The 21,568-nt window shown below is 39.9% G+C and overlaps 1 protein-coding gene across 2 annotated transcripts; it reads left to right on the top strand.

Annotated features, from left to right (window-relative positions):
* The first annotated feature begins 850 nt into the window (after positions 1-850).
* On the top strand, positions 851-15,235 carry psen1 (presenilin 1). Of its 2 annotated transcripts, none has more exons than XM_007569468.2 (11): positions 851-1,003; positions 2,746-2,829; positions 6,536-6,852; positions 7,688-7,829; positions 8,244-8,311; positions 8,420-8,640; positions 10,069-10,167; positions 10,848-10,940; positions 11,019-11,195; positions 13,191-13,309; positions 13,502-15,235. In XM_007569468.2, exons 2-11 carry the CDS (start codon positions 2,794-2,796, stop codon positions 13,655-13,657), a joined length of 1,428 nt encoding a protein of 475 aa, XP_007569530.1. In that variant the 5' UTR covers positions 851-1,003; positions 2,746-2,793; the 3' UTR covers positions 13,658-15,235. The 2 variants fall into 2 exon arrangements, with proteins under 2 accessions (XP_007569530.1, XP_007569528.1); XM_007569466.2 differs by having other exon boundaries at positions 852-1,003; positions 6,533-6,852.
* The last annotated feature ends 6,333 nt before the right edge of the window (positions 15,236-21,568 follow it).

Below are 21,568 nucleotides of genomic sequence, written 5' to 3'. Positions count from 1 at the left end.
AGCTCCACTGGCGGGCGGAAATATTCAACTGTCACCACTGAAAAAGTTGATCCTGCTGTTATGTTATGCACACAAACAGATCATTACATACTCGATATTTACCCATAATTTTTCTCCACGTGTTTCTGCTTTATGGAATTACTCAGTGATAATTCGCAACAAAAAGTCCTTATCCAAGAAGGACTGGTGTAGTAAAGGCATTGTTTTGGTGAAAAATCTTGTAGATGTTAATGGAAAAAGAGTATTCAACTTCTTTAATTAAAAGCACTGAATCACAATATAACAAAAATATGTAAAGCCACACCTAAACCTTTTATTCACTTAATCAAGAATACTCTTATAAATTTAAAATCTTAAAATTTTTCTAAAATTATGACATACATGTGATAATGAATTAATTAATCAGGCCTTAAAATCTATTTTACTCAACTAGGATCTTGCATAGCAATGGCACCTTTAGAAACAGCTATCCCCAACACTACTCTAATTAAATTTATTAAGTGATCAATTTAATAAAGATAAAAAAAACACCCCTCAATTTAAAATAAAACATCAAATATACCCTGTTGTAGATATTTTAAGGGTTTTAAATTGAAGCAGATGCATCTGAATTCTGTAAATGCATTGATAACATCTCAAATTTTAATTGACACCTATACTACTTTTCATTGAATATCTAGAATATAATATTTAGGACAAAATATTTAGGACTTAGTTAATGTAATCCTACTGTTGGGTACGTATAGTCATAGGTTGAGGCTCGTGAATAGGGCCTGTTATTGTGAAGTATTGGTGGAGCCGTTTCCGGCTTCCACTGGAGCTGCTTCCGCCTGCCTCCGGAGCTCCGCCACCGCAGCTCGATGAGAGCCGAATCGACTCGAGCAGGAAGCGGACGGATGTTCTGGGAGGAAGGCAGGAACAACAAAAAGGAGGAGGAGTGATTGTCCGGGTTTTACACCCATTAAACATAATTTTTAAATAAAGTACACAACATTCGCTGTAGGTAAGTGCGGGTTTTCATGGAGTATTATTAAAGAACCGTATTTAATTTGAGCTGTGGGGTTTACCCAGTGTTAGCCGCTTAGCTCCGCTGTGCCGTAAAGACAACACTGGCTAACATTGACTAGCCAATGTAGCGTTTACCTAATGGTAAAATGTCCATGTGAGCATTAAAACAGGCTTTACAGCTTTTATCTCAAGCTTATGTTTTTCTGCTTATCATCTAACATGAGAAAATCCTTATTGCTCCGTAGCAACTCGGCAAATATTAATGGCGTGCATTTCTATGGTATTATTAATCCTCACTGTTCCCACTAATGGAAATCATATTGGTATTCTTAATATGCTAATGTATCACAATCTTCAAAAGTTTATTTTGGAGTTTAGATCTTGTTTGGTAGGATATGATTTCAGGATTTCAGACACAAATATCGTATTAAAGAAATAGCAAGAAGCCTGAAAATAAAGACCCTTAAATTACATCAGCATAGTGTTTGAATGTAAAATAACAAAAGTCCTTAAATTTAAACCTTTAATTTGAAGAAAGTCAGTAAATGTTTTTTACATAATTGGTGGCACAATTATGCACACTATCTCTAAAAATCAGTTTTAAATAAATGTTGCTGAAGCTTTCTACTATGTATGCTGTGCTCTTTTGAGGTTGTTCAGAGTTTCAACAAACTTTCAATTAGTAAAATATGACTTTATGTCTTTGCTTCTCTTCATAGTGTTAATTTTACCCTGGACTGCCAGTATGTGTTTGGTTACAAAGACTTGCATTATATTGAGGTTTTTCTTTTAATACGAAGCCGTGTGCAGAGTCTAGTAGTCTCTTTTGTGCCTGACACATCCTCACAATTGTGTGACCCAATACTGGGAGAAAGTCTCGTCACATTTACTGTCCACCTGTGGACTTCTTACAACATGTAAACAAACAAACAAACAAACAAAAAATCAAGAGTGAGATAATGTGATTACATTAACTTGTTTCATTTTTAAAGCCTTTATTTTTGCCAATGATTTGTGAATTTGAGTGAAATTAATGCCAAGTGTATCCATTTTCTACTGCAATAAAGATAAATTCTTTTATATATAAAGTATTATTGTTGTATTCAGAGGCGGTCCTAGCCTGTTTGGAGCCTTGACCCAACGTTGAGATCATCATGTGCCATTGCAGGCACACTCAGTTTCTTTTATTATTTTATTTGAAAAAAATGTGGAAGAACCTAGAATAGGAGCAAACATAGTGTGTACCATGCAGTTAAAAGCATACAATGATACAAAAAATAAATTCTGTAGAAAATGTGATTAAAATAAGCTGCGCCATTAGTCAAACATTTCTGAAATTCTGTGTACTGCAGTTGCATTTTGACCAAAACACAAATTTCAACACACAACTGTTAAGGAACCTCTAAAAAATATTTTTTTAATAAGACAGTATATACTATTACACTTAAAGAAACAAATTAAATTTTCTTAAATGTTTTGAAAAGTAGGCCACAGATTCAACTCCACAAATGTTTATTAATTTGGCCACCCTAGAGGAGAAGCCGCCCTGGGCCGCCTCTCGCCTTGCCCATATCGGAAACATCTGCTGACTGTGATATTTTGTTCCTAATCACCCAGTTTGAGGTCATTTCAAATGGTTTCAGTTCAGTCTCTTTCAGTAAAGATTGTACTCTTTATTTGTTTCTGGTGGTCTAATCATGATTGTGTTTCTTCTTCTTCTTCTTCTTCTGCATCAAGGTGAAAGAGGATTGTTTGCATGTGAGGGCAAGTGTCGGCTGAGCCAACATGGCGAACAACGCAGAGGATGTTGAAAACAATATGGTCAGTATGAAACCTCGGTCACAGCAGTTAGATGACTCTCTCTCTGTGTGTCTGTTTCTGGAAAGTGTTGGCTAATAATTACACAACATTTTTGTTTTTTCTTTGGTTTAAACATTTTCTGCATCAAAGCACTGAGTCAGTTTGATGTCATGCAGAGTGGGAGAACTTCCTGTAACGTCAGTAAAGTTTGGTTGTTGTTTGGCCATTTTGGATTGCGACTGTATTTGATTTACGTCTACGTTCTCGACTACAGTGAGTTTATTAAGCGTTACATTATGGTGCTGTTCAAAAGTATTCACAAAGCTTTAGCTTTTTTACATTTTTTCATGTTCCCAACCCAAAAACTGCATTTGTGTGCTAGACCAACAGAAGGTCGTCCCGAATGCTTATATAAATTACATATAAATTGAATTAAATACATTTGTTTTCCTCCCGTTGTGACAATACTTAATAAATCCACCTTTTAGGGTTTATTCCAGTCAGATTTTCACATCTAGAAATTGTTTGTTTAGTTATTTTTCATGGGAACTGGCTGATTCAGTCTGGATGGAGAGTCTCTGCACAGCAATTTTTTTCTGACCAGCTTTTCTCTCGTTGCTGAATGAAAGCATCCCAGAGCATGATGTCGCCACCACTGTGCTTTACTGTAGGAATGGTGCGTTTGAGAGTTTTCTGCTTATTTTTAGTGTTTGAATTAAAGTTGTCTCATTGCATTTGTACTAAAAGCACATCAGATGATAATTTAATCTATTTTTTAATTAGTTAACATCTAAAATCAGTTGGCTGTATTAGATTTTATGTAGGGCTATGAAAGAGAGCTGGATATCCACACATCACACTTTAAATTCGGGAGGAAAAAAAATCACGTTTTTCTTGTCTTTTAACTTCCATTTATGCACTGGTATGTTAGGAAACATGAAAGTTTGTGGTTGTAACCTAAAAAATGTGAACAGTTTCATCTGGTTTGAATACTTTTTCCTGCTGCCGTGGTTTACTAATCTGCTGTTACTGTAAATACAGGTGTTTACGTCACAGCTGAAGGACGAAGTCAAACGCTTGTATTTCCTTACCAGAACGTTATTCACTCTAGAGGTCATACTGTAAAACATCACCTGACAGTATTACACTATTATTACAATAATTATTATACACAGTATGACTATTTTTGCATATCGTTTCATTTTTAGTGATAATTTCTGGTCAGATTTCTGATTCAGTGTGGAAATGTCACCCAACACCTGTTGGAGTTGCTGCTAAATGCTGTTTAATTTAACGCCAGTTGACTCTGCATCGTGTGCTCTTGGCCTTATTCCCAGGCTTGAGAAGAAACGGCGCACAGAATACCGTTCACTTAACTCTCACCGTTCTGACCTGATTTCTGGCGATGCCTCTCGCCACGCTCCGATCGTGTCTGGTCAAAGTGCTTCATGCTCTCTCCCAGGCTTGCAAGTATCAGCTTGCCTCATAGTCTGGCACTTGAACGTCAAACACTTATTTTATCTGAATTTTGTTTTTGTTTTTTTTTGCTGACGGAACACATCCTCGAGGGGATTTACAGCGAGTCTGACATCACTTTTTAGCACCACTGCTGCACCCTGTTTGATTCTGAAATGCCATAAATTTAGCGCTGAAGTCAGCGGTTTATGTCTTGTGGTTATTCTCACGCCCTAAGGAGAAGTCAGCGTCTCTCTGGTTTTCTCTAAAAGGTGAAGTTATGTAGGTCTAATTCTGCTTTCATTCACAGTTTGGAGTTCATCCTGCTCGAACAACCACAATTACTTCCCCCCTGACTATTGCGCAACAGCCGAGCCCAAAGCTACAAGCGCTGTCTCTGCTTGCTGCCACCGGCGTTGCAACACGTTTAACTTGGGAGGAACTGCTCCTGTCACAATAACAAGTTTTGCTGGTCGATAAATTGTCCCAGAAGTTATTGCGATAAAAGATGACATTGTTGTTTTGAGACCGTTTTCAAAGTAATACGATGGAAACGCCGTGATAACGCAAGAACACATTCTGCAAGATTGATGAACTTTATACTCTAATGACTATTTAAGACTGGAACTGGAAGACATTTAAATAGACAAAATAAATAAAACAACAAATGAAATGAATTATAAAGTTTCTGTAAACATAATTATCCTTCAAAAAGAGGCTAGTTGAGACCAAAATACCAGAGTGAAAATTGTTGTCATCCAGTCTTTAGTAGAAAGAGTCAAACAAATGCAAAGGTTGTTTTGATTGATCATGTGATGAATTGATTTATTGATTTATTGATTTATTGCGACAGGATTAGGAACAACAATGTGCAAAAATGCAGGTTATTTTTACAGAGCCAGCATCACTGTGCAGGAGTGTTTGCCGTAGTTGTAGCCTATTATATTTCAAATGGAAATAATTGATGCTCCTCAAGCCAATATTATATTCGTACCTTTGCTACCTTGATGGCTCACATCTGGTATTAATTTCAGTAACTGAGATTGTAAACCTGACAGAGTGATGGGAATACTGTAACGTCATAACCAACAAAGAGAAAAACGTCAAATTTTCTTTATATACAGCATCTTTCAATGTGTCCAGAGAATAGTTCTGTTTTTTATAATATTTTGCTTCATGAACTTTGGCAAAATCTAAAAATAAACACCCACTATTTGTGCATTATTGTACACCTTACTGATGATATGCTTTTTACAAAATAACACCAAGTATTAGCCAGTTTTCTACTTAGTCAATTTTTTTAACAGATGTGTTGCTGTTAGTTTGTTAATATTAACTTTGAAACGGGGTTTCCATTAAAAACAGACAGGTGGCGCTCCTTCAGCTGTAACATCATCATTTTTTCATGACTGGAAAAATTTCCAAACAGCTATTTTTGTCTTCCTTGGAAATGAGAGGACATTTTTGTAGTATTCTTTCAGCCAGCTGTGAGGCAGTATGCAGCAGTGGAGAAAGTAATGCACATGAAAATTCCCATCAACCCCGTACTTCATCTGGAGTCTCATTAATACAAGTTTAAACTCTAGAAACTTGGGTTGTACTGATTCCTATTTTTACCGATTTTTCTGTCTGAAAAGTCGCTCAATGTAGCAAAAAACCGTTGCTCAGTTGGCAAAAGTGGGGAGACTATTGCTAATTGCGTTTGTTCAGACGTAATGAAGATAAGATCGGTTGTAAGAATCTGCCAATCTCTGATCTCCCAAAATTAAATAAATCGGTTTATTGGTGCATCAGTAGTAAAAACAGTATGATGGGGGATTTTTTTTTTTTTATCGTATCAGTTTTTAAAAACCTCTGTGTACTTTGATAACTGGCTTACATCTGTTTTTTGGATGTTTTAAGTTGCTTCACACATTTTCTTCACATGTAAAAGTAACGGAGGTTTTCACTCACTGATTACTTGACAAAAAGTCTTGTATTGACATTTGCAGCTAGAAGGAGTTCAGCTTCCTGCTTCGGTCACTCAGTAACCGGAGCAGAACCTGGTGCAGTGTTGATGTTTGCACCTTCCTCCTCTGCTCTGTGTTTAAGCAACCATCCTGTGCCAAGTCACCAAAATCTTCCCAACTCTTTAAGAACTTCATGAAGAGCAGTGGGAGTTCATCCAGCTGGCCAGAGTGATTATGGAAATGTGACATATTGTATCCTTTCAAGTCTTGCATACGAATGATCCACTCCGAATAACGAGGTTCCTTCTGCTTTTTGCCAGAAGGACCAACAGCAGGCGAACTCGAGCCCAGAGGCCGCCCAGCAACCCCAGGAGGCTCCAGCGACGAGAGCCAGGTCCAGGGGAGGCTCTGGCGATGAGGGAGGGGGCGACGGCTCCGGACCCGAGCAGAACGGCCAGCCCCCTGCCGCCCATCCCGCTCGAGTGGTGGAGAACGAAGAGGAGGAGGACGAGGAGATGACCTTGAAATACGGGGCCAAGCACGTCATCATGCTCTTTGTTCCCGTGACGCTGTGCATGGTGGTGGTGGTGGCGACCATAAAGTCCGTCAGCTTCTACACCAAGAACGACGGCCAGAGGCTGTGAGTGCTTTATGAGCCTTATCAACAGGGACGCAGCTGTGGACTCTGACCTCATTTAAAACCAATCACACCTCTAGTTGGTTTTTCGTGTAGTGGAACAGAACTACCACTAGGTGGAGGCATTGAGGTTTTTTTTTTGTTTGTTTTTTTTAATTCATCAATTGACAGTAGGGAAGATGGGGGTAATTTGAACCACCCCTTGTTTCTAGGAAACATTAAAAAAAAATCCAAAAAACATTAAAAAAAAATCCAAAAAACATTGATGAAATATTTATGTTTTCACCCTTGAAAGTGAATTTAGTCTATCATAAGTTTTATGAGAGTTGTGTTTAGAATATAACATATATTTTTAAAAAAGAATTTATGTATTAGTTGTGCCATATATGAGCTACTACATGAGGCGACACACTGAAACTTTTTTAAAGTCGATAGCTTTGGTTTAAGCTGAGCTCAGTTATGATCCTGTCCTTTTTCTTTATTTTCTCCAATTCTTTTTTTTTAAATAAACAACAATTTAGCTGTAATTTACAACATAAAAAAAGTAATTGTATATAACAAATAAAATACACTCAATGGAAAAAATGAGACTTATTTAGGAAAAAACAGGGGGAATAAAGGGTGTGTTTCATATTTCCTAAATATGAAAAATGGTTGATCTGGTGATGAGGGACGGGGCATTTTTCTATGACAACTATTGGAGGTGATGAAATGCCTTCAACAGTTTTTGTAATCAGATCTATATATACATATAAATATATAAATTTTATTTATTTTTTTAAATTTATGTATTTTTATTAAGTTGCTTAAACAGTTTTGTTTCCGACATGGTCTCTAGGATCTACACACCGTTCCCTGAAGAGACGGACACCGTAGCACAGCGAGCCGTCAACTCCATCCTGAACGCCACCATCATGATCACTGTCATCATCGTCATGACGCTGGTGCTGGTGTTGTTGTACAAGTATCGCTGCTACAAGGTACAGTAATCTTCAGTAATGTAGTGAATAAATATGGAGATTTTTTTCCCTTTCTAGTTCATGTTGTATTTGCTTTTATTACCATTTTATATTTTATATTCCAAAAGGAAAGTTGGTCAAGCTAAGGGTTCCCAACCAAACTGGTTCCCTAAACTTATTCTTATATTTTGTCAACCATAGACTTCAGTGTATGTAGCCGCAGCCATCTCTGCGCTTTTTGTTATTTTAGAAAGAAATATATTTATTTTAAGAAAATTCTGAGTGATAAACTTTCACAGATGTTTGATTAAATTGAAAAATAAAATCCTAACCAAACCTCCTGTTCCTTCAATGTTGGCACTGGAACAAACACAGATTAACCAGAGATGCTCTAGCCATGCTACATGCTAACCAGTCTCATGTTTCCTTTCTCAGGTGATCCAAGGCTGGCTGTTTCTCTCCTCCCTCCTCTTGCTCTTCTTCTTCTCCTTCATCTACCTCCAGTAAGTCTCGCTAACGTACATTTAAATTCATTTTTCCGAACGTACCGATGGGTCTCCGCGTGTGCGGAGGAGTCTGCCACTTCCTGACGTCCGTACTCTTTCTGTCAGGGAGGTTTTCAAAACCTACAATGTAGCCATGGACTACTTCACCCTGGCAATAGTCGTGTGGAACTTCGGCGTGGTCGGCATGATCTGCATCCACTGGAAAGGACCTCTGCGGCTCCAGCAGGCCTACCTCATCATGATTAGCGCCTTGATGGCGCTGGTTTTCATCAAATACCTGCCAGAGTGGACCGCCTGGCTCATCCTGGCAGTCATATCCGTTTACGGTAAATCTTCCCGTCCATTTCCTAACCCTCAAATAGCTCACTGTTTTTTATTTTTGTTTTGTTTTGTTTTTTTTTTTTGTTTTTTTACCAACATTTAAAGTTCATACAGCGGCTGCCAGACGATGTTTTAATTTCAACCTCATAAACATATGACATGTCGGGCCACGGGTTACACTGTTTTTCCTTTGTGGTAACAAAAAGGAAAACAAAAAACCATCAGAATCAGACACGGCCTTTATCGTCATCACAGAAGCGCGACGAAATTCATGCCAGTACGGCTCAAACAAGCAGCATAAGACATGGGTAGACAGGAGCCTGGGGCGGCAGCCATCATGGGAGGCGCTGGCCTTTTGTTAGTCGGGGAAAAAAATAACTTGAGGGGAAAAAAATCGTATCTCTGCACATGAATAGCAACATATTGTCAACATAGACACAAAGCATGTGGAGAGGGAAAACGGGCCCCAGATTTAGCACATTTCGTCACACTGCAACCACCAACCAGTGTTTTGGTTTGTTTTCCACCATCCAGTTCAAAACTTACAGAATCTTTGGAGTGCGTCCCATTGGCCCAATCGTAAGGTTTAGTCTGAAAAACAGATTTTAACGGGTTTGACACAACAACTTTTACCAAGTTAAACTATAACATTTTTTATTATTGTTGTGTGCCATGCTGAGACAAACTCATTTCTCTCCTTCAGGGATCCATAAAGTATAATCTAGCTAGCTGGACTAGTTAACCAGGTTAACCAGGTCATGCCTGCATCAGAGTGATTTCAGTGATCACCGATCTTTAAAATACCAGATTCTTTCAATTCTGATTTTGGCCAATAATATTTTTTCGTTGCTAAATTCAGTCACTAAGTTGGTAATAGAGCGTTTATTATTACAGCCATACAGGCTTTCTATGGATGATGCTGATGACCAAGCTTACCAATCCCTGATATGTGCTTCCAACTTTTATTTTCTTTTTCTTTGATTCCGATTCTTGAAGCCGATATAACACTTTTTTTTCTTTCTCAAGATTCACACAATTAAAATGACAGTGATACTCCAGTCTAAATTTAAACAAAAAAGAATCATTTAGTAACAAAACATTACAAATGGATATAAAAAGTGTGCTAACATATTGTAGGAACCATACATCTATCAGCTGATGCCAGTACTAGAAAAGAAACCACAAATATCGTCCCAAAATATCAGCCGGTCGATCAGTTTCTCATGTGAGTAACGGCCGATCTCAGAAAAATTAAGAGAATCTGGGCCAATTTACTGACCGGCTGATTTATTTGTGCACCGCTATAAGAAGCCATTCAAATGGGGGATATTTAGGATTGTAGGAGCCAGAAAATCTGCAGTTTCTTATTTGTTGTTGTTGATGACACCTTATAAACATCATCTTCCTGATTTTCATGGTCTCTCCGATCACAGACCTGCTGGCTGTGCTCTGCCCCAAAGGACCGCTGAGGATCCTTGTAGAAACGGCTCAGGAGAGAAACGAACCCATTTTTCCAGCTCTCATCTATTCTTGTAAGTCAGATAAGATAAGTGTGTTTTTTATTTTTTTAGTTATCACACAGTAGAGACAATATTACGGCTGAGATTTATTAGCTTGTTCATAATTAAATATTAGATTTTTTTTACACTGATTTGAATAGTCTAGAAAAGCGTCTCTTTGATTTGAATGTTGATCTGAATAATTATGGAATAATGAAATTTGAGATTCCAAACGTAGCATCTGAATCCATTAGTTAAAGATAAAAATGAAATGTTTTTCTACAGTGATTTATATTTAGGCCATAAACTGTATTTTTAGCTTAGCATATCACAACCTGTGTTTTTGTCATTTATCATATGGATTTTTAATTGCTAAGAAATAAGTCAAAAATTAGAAAACAGCTATTTCACTGCTTTTTGCTGTAAAGTTACTTTTGTGTGTATTTAGAACTGGAGGTTTCTAACATTTTATCATTGAAATTCTCACATTTCACAAATTTTATTATTCATGAATTATTAAAATGTTCTGAAACTAACCAATAACTGATCACAAACTGCGACTTAAAGAGTCTGTGTTTCACAGAATGCAGTTTTATTAAGTATGTATTTTATCTGATCTAAGTTTCTTTAATCACCCTGCTGAAATGGAAGCTTATTTAGACTTTGTGTTCGATTTTTTTATTTTTATTTTTTCTCATTTCCTTCTTCTCCAGCTACGATGGTTTGGCTCGTCAACATGGCCGACACCGACGGGCCGAAGAGGAACTCCACAGAAGCGACTCCTCCTCAACAACAGACTCAAGACTGTGAGTAAGGATTCAGATAATTGAAACAGTTCGGTCCCAGATGATTTTTAACATTCGAAACTCCTGGTTGTTCTTCAGCGGCCGTAGAGTCTCCGGCGCCGTCGAGTCCCTCGCAGGACGACGGCGGCTTCACCTCCTCCTGGGTCAGTCAGCAGGAGCACCGGCTGGGGCAGCTGCAGACCACCGAGGAGACCAGACGGGAGATCCAGCAGATGCCGTCTGCTCGTCCGCCTGCGGAAGACGACGATGAGGAGAGTGAGTGCTTGACATCGAATCTTTTTATTTTTATTTAATCTTTATTTTATCAGGATTTTAAAAAAACAACAAAAAAAAACAAAAAACTTGATATTAAAAACCTGGCCGAGTGGCTTTTTATTAGTGGCGTTGGATATAAAACAGGTCAGAAAACTGAATGTTTACATGAGTTCACGTGAGGTGTTGGTGCCAGTGTGTCTTTATTAACTGTAGCTACGTTTCCATTAGTCATATAATTGCGCAAATTGGAGTGTTTATTCATGGAAACGTGGCAAAAAAAAAACAAAAAAACAAAACAAAAAACAGAAATGTTTTATGTTAAAACGTTTCCATGCTGGGATGAGATGGTTTTTCGGCTGCATTGAAATTAGTGTATTTTGTCAAATTGCAACAGAAACACTCTTTTCGCATCGTGATCAACAACCAGATGTTAGTACCAGAAGAAAAGATGACAGGAAGTGGTAGGAGGATGACGGCGCGGCAGGTTTTTTTAACGACTTATTGTTTGAACAAACTTATACACGTGTGATTTTAATTGCATTTCTAATTTATTGGAAACGCCACAATTACGAAATTGTGTTTTACCAACATTAACAGAATATTGACAATGTTTTGCGTGCATTTGTAATGGAAATTTGCCCTGGTCCTAACCATTCAGATGATAAAGCAACACCTTTGCTGGGGTTTCCACTGGTGGCGCTCAAGTCCATTTCCAGAGAATAATCACAGTAATTTAATAAAACCGAGGGATTGGAAATAAAAAGTTAAATTTGGGGATTTGAAGCAAAAAACTAATAGATCATCAGCATAGAGGGAAACCTTTTGTTCACCGTGTCTTTAAATAACTTGGGATTACCTTTTTTTTAATGTGGAACCAAATAGGGCTGAGATGATAAATCAGCTTAATTGTAATTATTGAAATAGTCGTCAACTAATTTAATAATTGACTAATTCTTAACTGAAGTATACAGACACAAGAAAAGGCCATTTGGTGAAATAAAACAACATATTCTGAGAATTAATTACACCAAAAAAGACATACATTTTGCATTTAGGACAAGAAACACCTTTGTATGTAAATATGTTATAACCAAAATTTCTCCAAGTGGAATAGTTTTAGCTTCACCCGGTCCAAGTTCACTATAGGGATGCTATGCTGTTGCTTTTTAGGCAGTAAAATATTCACTTCCTTATTTAAAAATGAATTAAGTTATTTGTGTATTTGCATATTTTAATGCATTTCTAATATTGTATAAAAAAAAGAGTGAAGTGGTTAAATGAAAAATTTGCAGAATTTACAAAAAAACCCCACTTTTTTATTCAATTAATCGTCAGGACAATTGATTAATCGTCAAAAAAATCAATTAATCGCCAGAATAATCAATTATTCAAATGCTTACCATCTCCTGTATGATGACGATGCAGGTTTATTTCTGAAGCCCAAGTTACACACATGGTCGTTTTAAGAGTTTTACAGATCCATTATGCCCAAAAAGGAAAGTTTTTTAAAACACGGCTACTCTTGCATTCATAAACAGCCATAATGGTACATTATGAGTTCTTTGGCTCCCCTCCCCAGCTGTACCATGAACACGAGCTTTATAATCTTTACCCCATTAAATTGCAGATTCTTTTCTCTTCGTCGCCTCCGTTTCCTTCTTGGCAAACACATAAAACATTTTTGCAATGTTTCTTCACGCGTCGCCTCTCTCTCTCTCTCCATGCCGCAGTCACTCCTCTTTTTGGTCGAATCAGATTAGGAAGTTATCATTTATGGCAATTGCTGGTTTTTATGTCCTTTACCCATCTGGACACCCCGTGCTCTTTCTAACTTAAATCTTCTGTAAATATGGGGTCGGAGCTCTTTATTTTTATATTTTCCCCACAGTAATTACAGCTGTGAAAAGCAGGGGGGGTTGTTTTCTGGCTGAACTTGGAAGCGTTTCGAGTCAACCACACCCTAAAAAATGTGGCGACCTCCTCCTGTGTTCTCAGGGGGCGTCAAGCTGGGGCTCGGGGACTTCATCTTCTACAGCATGCTGGTGGGGAAGGCCTCGGCCACGGCCAGCGGCGACTGGAACACCACGCTGGCCTGCTTCGTAGCCATCCTCATCGTGAGTTCCCAGCCGCTTATTTTCACGTCAAGCCACCGCAGTCTGCTCTTTCTCTTTCAGCGCCATATCTGTCCTCGATTTATGCAAACCGCTTGACTTTAAAAAAAAAAAAAGAATCTGTTTGGTTGCAGAGATGAGTTTGTTTGGATCATAATCACAAAGTGTGCTATGTTCTCTCCGTCCCTCCTGCAGGGTTTATGTCTGACTCTTCTCCTGCTCGCCATCTTCCGGAAAGCTCTCCCCGCTCTGCCCATCTCCATCTTCTTCGGCCTCGTCTTCTACTTCGCCACGGATAACCTGGTGCGGCCGTTCATGGATGAGCTGGCGCTGCACCAGTTTTACATTTAGCAGGACCACGCGACCCCGAGACTACCCTCACCCGCACAGCACGAGAGCGCTCGCCCCCCGACCCCCCCCACCCCCTTCACCTTCCCCTCTGCGGCCCAAGAGAACAAAGAGCGAAGCAGCCGTCCCTCATACAAACACCTCCTCCTCACGATGCTGGAACACGACGACGGCTGCTCTTAAAGGTTTTACGTCCCTTTTTTTTTTTTTTTTTTTTTTTTTAAGTGACATTTTGTCACCGAGATGACACGTAATCTTCAGCTTGGCCAGCAAGTAGAGATCTCAAGAGGCTCTTTGGTTTCCATCTCCTTTACATCAGGTGCCTTCCTCAGGGACACCTACACATGAAGAGGGAGTATTCTCTTTAAGATTATAGCAAAAATCCCTCTCTGGTCCATTTCAGCTCCAAACCTTTACAGCGCCTTTCATCAAAAATAACGGATGGACGGATGGACAGATGGACGGCGCCGCCGACCAGTAGAAAGTGACGTGTAGTTTGAACGTGTACGAGACATCGGAGCGCGCTTTGCTCACTGCTGTTAAAGAGTGAAATATTAATTGCGTTGTTATCGTTTTGCTTAACTTAAGGAACAAAATTCAAACTTGACTGATTTTTACACCCACGGAGGCGAACGCCTCATCGGACGAGACTCTCCGTTTCCGACGACGAAAGCGCGGCGGAGGGGGGAGGGGGATCTGAGTTTTCCCGCGCGAGGCACACGGCGACGAGAAACGCAAGCCACCGAGCGATTCCGCTGGAGCACTCTGAGAGTTCAGTGCCTTGGCTCGACGGCATTTCAGTGGTTGTTGTTATAATTGTGACAGACGTGCTTTGTTTGTTTGTTTGTTTGTTTGTTTGTTTGTTTTCTTTCTTTCTCTCCTCTCCGAAATCTGTCCAGGGATTGTATCCTGTGATCATCCGGTCACAAACTCTAAACCTTTAGGCTACAGCTGCCCTCATGACGCTCGCCTGGTGCTGTTTGGAACTATGCTACATCCAACACTGAACTGTACTGCATCACACCGATGCCGTTGGGATAAATTTTCTCCTTAATTGTGCTGAAAAGAAAATGCTTTTTGTTTTGTTTTGGGGTTTTTTTGTTTCTTTTTTTATCGGGGTAAGTGTTTAGACATCTAAAATTGTATGTTAGCAGCATTTGGTGCTGCTAAATGACCGAATTTGATATTTTTGGAAAACTATTTACAATATCCTCATGCATCTTAAGGTGTTTCGGCCACAAAAAAAGGATAAAAACAAAACAAAACAAAAAATCAAACCTAAAATATGTAGTCTGGCTTAAATCAAAGACAAACAAACTGTGAATAATGAACTAATATTGAACTTAAAGGAGGACCAGCTGCACTGATTGCTTCTTTGTTGCACTCGGGTTTTGTGCTTATGAAGAACCGCAGAGGGAACAAAAGAGTGATATTTGCTATGAAACGGCTTTTACTTCCTGTTTTTGTTGATAGGGAAACTGTTGGCTTACTTTAGTTTCCTTCACAGGCTTTTTGTGTGTTATGCAAGATTGTTCCGATTCCGATTTTGTTCTTTTTTTTAATAAACAGTGAAACATGAAATGTTTTCTTTTTAACCCTTGTAGAGTTTTGTTGCGCGTTGCATGACTGAGATAAAGTTAAACCATGCGGTGGAGGGGCAGTGGTGTGTCGCTTTATGACACTCTGTCTGGAATCTCATTAAAACGGCTTTTAAGACAGAAAAAGTTATCTCTCTTAATAAACATACCCATTTTAAAACAGGACTCTTTAGGGAACCACTGATTTTTTTTTTAATCCCTAAACTAAAGGGAGTAACTGCATTCAATTATATTTTCTCATGTATAAATATTAATGTCCTTGAGCTAACGGTGAAGAAAATAAAGTAAACAGTAATTTTTTTTCTTGTTGACGATAAACGATGCCAGTTTACGTGCCACTAAGTCCCGACAACCCAACTCAACTTCCACTAGTGCCTCGTTCTCTTGGTGAGCAAATCATGGAGTGGATTACACAAAATCTTGATTTTAATGAGAAGAAAACAAAGTTTAACAACATCTCCGACACATAAAGCGGAAGTTTCTGAATCTATTTTAAATGATTTGTGACCAACATGGGGTCCTGATCATGGACTGATGCTGGCTTTTAAATGATTCAACGACCCAGGTACCATATTACGGTTTGAACTTTTTCCAACAAAGGAGCAATCTTAAGGCCTGTACTTGTGTAGCGCTTTATGCAGGGCATTCACACACGCATTCACAATCTTATGGTGGTAAGCTGCTGGATAGTAGCCACAGCAACCACACACAGTGACACCGTGAACACCACCAGCAGGCAAGGCAGGTGAAGTGTCTTGCCCAAGCACACAATGACCTGCAAACCACCGTTTACAAGACAGACTTCTTCATTATGGCCACCATCACCCAAGGGAAAACGGCGTCCAACCTTGTACTAGCAGGATGTACCTAATCCAGTGGTTGGTGAATTCAGCTATCGTTTATTTCAGCGATTCGCTCCTTATTCTCCTTTAGCATACAGACCGGAGGTCAGGCTGTGACACGACTCAGCAGCCTATAGGCCAGTTTAATTGTCATATTACACAGTTACAAAATGCAGTGACACTGGGGCCTGATGCTAAGCAGACGATGTGGAAAATTGTGAAAATTCCTTGGTAATTTGTCACACCAGCATTCCTCACTCACCGTCTCCTGGTGCCAGCTGGCTGATGGCAGCAGCCGGCCTTCTGCCTGTAGAGCTAGCCACTTTTATTGTCTCCATGGGAACTGTTTAGTTTCATTGGCTTGCACACTGGCAGCTTAGGGCAGCTTACCCAGAATGTTTCGGCTCATATTGTGACTTGCCTAACGAGTCCTCAGCGATGCCTCTGTGTGGAACGTGAACTCTGAAGCTACACGGTTCATTTCTAGACTCCTGGTTCAGATAGGGTCGCTAGAATGCTTAGAAAGCATTGTAGCAAAATCTCCCACTTCTTTTACTTTTAGCAGACGTTGGGCATATTTTGTGCGTTTTCATTCTTAATAAATGATCATCAACTGTAAACACGAACTTTGACTGGACCATTCAAACACTTGAATAATGTCAGTACTAAACCATTCCATTGCAGCTCTGGTACATCTAAAAGAGTGGAGTTCCTGCTCTGGGTCAGCGACATGCTCCTCCTGCCCCAAGTGGAGGAGTTCAAGTGTCTCTGCGTCTTGTTCACAAATTTGATTTTCCGGTTGATCTATCTTCAAACAGGAAGGAGTTCGAGGATATAAGTGAGTTTCCTCCAAAGGGTTACTGGGCTCTATCTATGAAATGGGGTGAGAACTTCAGTCATTCGGGAGGGGCTCAGTCGCTGCTTCTACACATTGAGAAGAACCAGTTGAGGAGGATCAGGCATCTGGTTGGGATGCCTGATCCTGGATGTGTCCCTGCTGAGGCGTTTTGGGTATGTCCCAAAGGGAGGAAATCAAGAAGACGACCCAGGACACTCTGTAGGGAGTATGTTTCCCAGCTGGTCTTATTTCTCCATATGAGCTGGCCCAAGAGCCTGGAGACATCTGGGCCCCTCTGTTTTGGGTTGCTGCCTTCGTGATCTGACCCTAGATTAAGCGGATGATAATGGATGGCTGTATGTAGCTCTTGTTGTATGTTTACGGTTGTTATCCTGCTGAAGGGTAAACCTTCACCCCAGTCTCTCTCTCCCAGGATTACTTCGTACTTATGTGCACCCATCATCCCCCTCAACTAAGACCATCTTCCCTGTCCCTGCAGAAGAACAGAATCCAAACAGAATGTGTTCTGTTTGGATTATGTGAGACACCAGAGTTGGGGAGCTTAAGACAATGGTGGCATTACAAGGTCTTCCACACATGTGCAGCTTTTTGTATGTCTCATTTTACCAGAGTTTGCGGACTTTCCCTACAAGCCATCCCAAACTATAAACAGATTTTCTTATGGCTTTCTTGCAGCAATGTCTTTATTCTTGCACCTCTTCCATAAAAGCCATATTTTTCCCACTTGAGCTGTGGATTTTTGTTACTCCTTCAGAGGTACCACAGATCCACAAGCTGCTTCTTTGATGACTGATGTCAGTGTAGGCGCATGGCCAAGTCTAAGTAGGTTTGCAAACTTTGATTTTCTTTCCATGTCACTATTACCCACCACCTTAAGTGTTGGTCCGTCATCTAAAATCCTAAAACCCTCCACTTAATTTTGCTACATGTGAAAGAAGTAAGACTGATGAATACAATGAGAGGACGACGACTTTTCAGCCGACGTCACATTTCTTTGTAGGCCTTTAAGCTTGTTTGAGACTTGAGTGAACTGAGGTAATCTGCCCATCACTTTCATCCTCCGTGGAGTGGACTTATGCACGAGATGCTGTTGCTGTGTGTAGCTCTTATGCGCGTTACGGTTTTCCAGGGATAACTCTGCTAAGGGGATTAACCGAGCAGGGAGGGACGTCTGTTCCATGTGAGGCCTGCAGCCAACCTGCAGCGAGGATTAGGTTCTACCGATCACTGCAGACAAGCATCGAGCTCAGACACCTCAGAAACCCCCCGGGGCAAAGCCTTTCTGAAAAGAACAAAAACGCCTCCACGTTTAAAACTAAATAAATAAATCAAGATGTCTAAGGAAAAGCTGGAGAGCCTGGTGAAGCGCATGGAGGAGACTCTGTCGGAGATGGAGCAGCTGAAGCTGCACTGTGGGAAGCAGAGCGAGGAGCTGAGCCAGCTGGTGGTGGAGCTCCGGCGGGAGAACCAGGAGCTGATCGAGAAGTACAACCAGCTCAGCGTGGAGATGAAGGAGGCCAAGGAGATCATAGAACAGCTGCAGGACACAAAGTACGCCTTTAACGCCAAGGAGCGGCAGGCGCAGAAGCTCAGCCGGCAGCTTTGAGGGCCGGCGCGCTCCGACGGAGGGATGACTGGCAGGGAGTATGAACCTGGCATGATGAAGACGGACAACGGAAAACAACTAGAGACAGAGGACAGGGGGGAGGAAACATGCTGCACAAGGTTTCAAAAGGCTGGGTGGCCAAGGAAGCTAAACTGAGCGCAGCTGTTTTCTTTAACACGTAGAGGGTTTTCTTTGACTCATTGTAAGGATGGATGTAAAGCTTAGTAATTTGAACCTAAATCCTGTGGCTTAGAGCTCTTTTTAAAGCTATGGCTAGACTTAATGACCTGAAATCAAAGCAGAAGGTCTGGTTGTGGAAAATGTAAACTCTGGTTAAAAAAAAAATGTTTCTTTTTCAACGTCAAAAGCATTGTACTCATTAAGCTTTGGTAATAAAAACACTATTCCTGAAACATATGATGCAAAACCTTGTAAAGATCTTAGTAAATGCCAACTTGGATTTTTTTTTTAAGTGGGTGGTCATCTATTTTTGGTGTTCTGCAGATCTGAGCACTAAAAATACCTGATTATCCGTCCTTACCCTCAAGCATCTTGAGGTTTGACACCGCGAGTCAGCCACACTTTGCTGAAACAGAACCCACTTGCAAAACGAAAAGCTCTAAACGGGATTTCATGCGAATCGTTTGTGCAACATTCTGCTGTTGCGATCTTAAAATGAATTCTCATATAAAGTTGAAAAGTAATTACCACGTATCTTTTTGGTTATACGCTTTTTGTTGATTTGGTCTTCGCCTACAAATGCATGAAATGGGTTCGAGTTTCGTATGGGGGAATGTGTCAGATCCACGAATAACAAAGTAGATCTGAAGCATCAAGTTTTGGTTGCTCCATCATGATGTGAAGGTGGTTCTGCTGTGTTTTTGTTGGAAAACCTTTAGCAGTCACACTGACTGTGCTATGGGATTATCAGACCCATCTGTGCAATTGAGTTAATCCTACACTCATACCAATTCACTTAACAGTCCAAATAAGGAGGGCGTTATTCAGAGAAGTAGCCAGTGGGGCCGTAGCAACTCTGGAGGAGCTGCAGAGATCCTAGCTCAGGTCAGGTTATCTGTTGACTGAACAGATATTCGTCACTCAACAGATCTGACTAATTTTGAGAGGAAACCAGAAGATATCCATTTGTGGCTTGCCAAAAAAAGAAACACAAACCACAAGTTTATAACTTTTTGCCTACATGCTACAAGCATGTGTGGCAAGAAAAAAAAAAGTAAAAAGCTAAAGATGAAAAACCCCATGGTTGTGGCGTTGTCGTTTTGTGGGGAGGCTTTTCTTGAACCTCATCATGCATGGATCTCTGCCACCAGGGGAATTCTGGGAGAATTCTGGTTCACCTTTCAGACAGAAAGTCGCACCAAATACAGCAAGATCAACTTTTAAAAGGTTTACTTATGAAAGAGTATTTGTGTGTTAAAATTCCCCAAAGTCCTTGATGAATTGAAAATTGACAAACGCTCAATTTGACTGAGCTTGATTTATTTTACATAGAAGAATTAGCAAACCTATTCAGTCATTAATGTCCAAAAACAGAATAAACCAAAAGACCTGAGGTTGTAACTAAAATAAAACTTGGTTCTATAAAGTATTGAGTCAATAGGGATGAGTACACAAGCATGATGCACCTCACGTTTCTCAGTATTAATCACTTGCTCTGACTTTTGAACTTTACTTCTTTTCCTTTGATACTTCTTTTCACTAATCATGAAATAATACCCCAATATTAACGTCATGAACTTTGACCCAAAACAAGCTTGATCATGTCAAATTGTAAACAGTAACTCTGCCCGTTACTACGAGTCGTTCAGCTGAATCAAAAAGTGGTGAGAACTGAGGTAAAACTAAAATCTCACGCTGTGAGAAGCACAACTAACTTGTAAATAAGAGGTTCTGATGGGTAACTTTTAATTTGACAGTTTTCATTTGGTTTACCGACGTCTGCAGAGAGTCTCAGCAAGGCCGCGGTGGCTCACCGCTGCTTCACCAATTTCATGTATATTTATTTCTAAAAGTGTTCCAAGCATAAAAATATTACACACAAAAAAATTGGTAAAAGATAAATGCATGTCAAACTCAATATGTTGTTGATTTTGAAGGTTTTCCTCAACAGATAATTTTAGATGATTGAGGTGTTGAAGTGTTGAAGGGGGGAGAAAAAAAGCTTCACGACTGAAATGAAAGAAGACTTTCTTCTAAAGAAATATTTTGGCAGATATATAAAGACAGCTTTGCTGATGTGGTTTCCCTTTAAAAGCTCCAAAATAAAGACTTTTTTCTTGTTGTTTACATGTAGTCCTGACATGTTTTTTTCACATGGCCTTGAAAATATCTATTATAAGAACCACTGCGTTGCGTATTGCCTTTGATGAGTCGTTTTAAGTAATGTTTGAAACGGCATTAGATGGAGAACGTGTCTTTGCTTTGATTATTTATTGGTTCCCTTTTAGCTCCCAACAAAACTCTAAACTAATGTAATCAGAAGGTTGAAGCCTGCAAATCAGTCAACACTGGCAACAACCCACCTCCCCGAAAAATGTTTGCCCCCCCCCCTTCCAGATTTCTTCTGTTTTTCCATTTTTATCACACTTGAACAAAACTGATCAGGCTGCAAAATCTCAAAATGCGACTGGTGGTAGCGTGATGTGATGTGTGCTGCGTTTTTCCAGGATCTGAACGTCTTGCGATAATTGACAAACTCATGAATTTTCCGCTCTAGGTGACAATTCACTGTCCAGTAATCAGTTCAAGGCCATAAACACAAATGGCGTTATGATGCGTACTGAAGGAGTGCGCTTCAGATTACATTTTATAGGGAATTAATGGAACAGCTTTCACTGGAAGCTGTAGTATGCAGCGTATTTACTACGTATTTTTAAAAAGAGTCACTAGCCTCAGCGTTGTGGCAGGCTCCATTAACTGGAAGAAACTGTAGTGTAGAGAGGAAAAGGGAGGATGTGAGGAAGAGGTACACAGGCATGATTGGCGGCA

The sequence above is a fragment of the Poecilia formosa genome, unplaced genomic scaffold (genome assembly GCF_000485575.1).
Source record: "Poecilia formosa unplaced genomic scaffold, Poecilia_formosa-5.1.2 Scaffold241, whole genome shotgun sequence".
NCBI classification, from domain to species: Eukaryota; Metazoa; Chordata; class Actinopteri; order Cyprinodontiformes; family Poeciliidae; genus Poecilia; species Poecilia formosa.
Note: the sequence above shows the minus strand (reverse complement) of the source record. Positions and strands in the feature narration are given on the sequence as shown.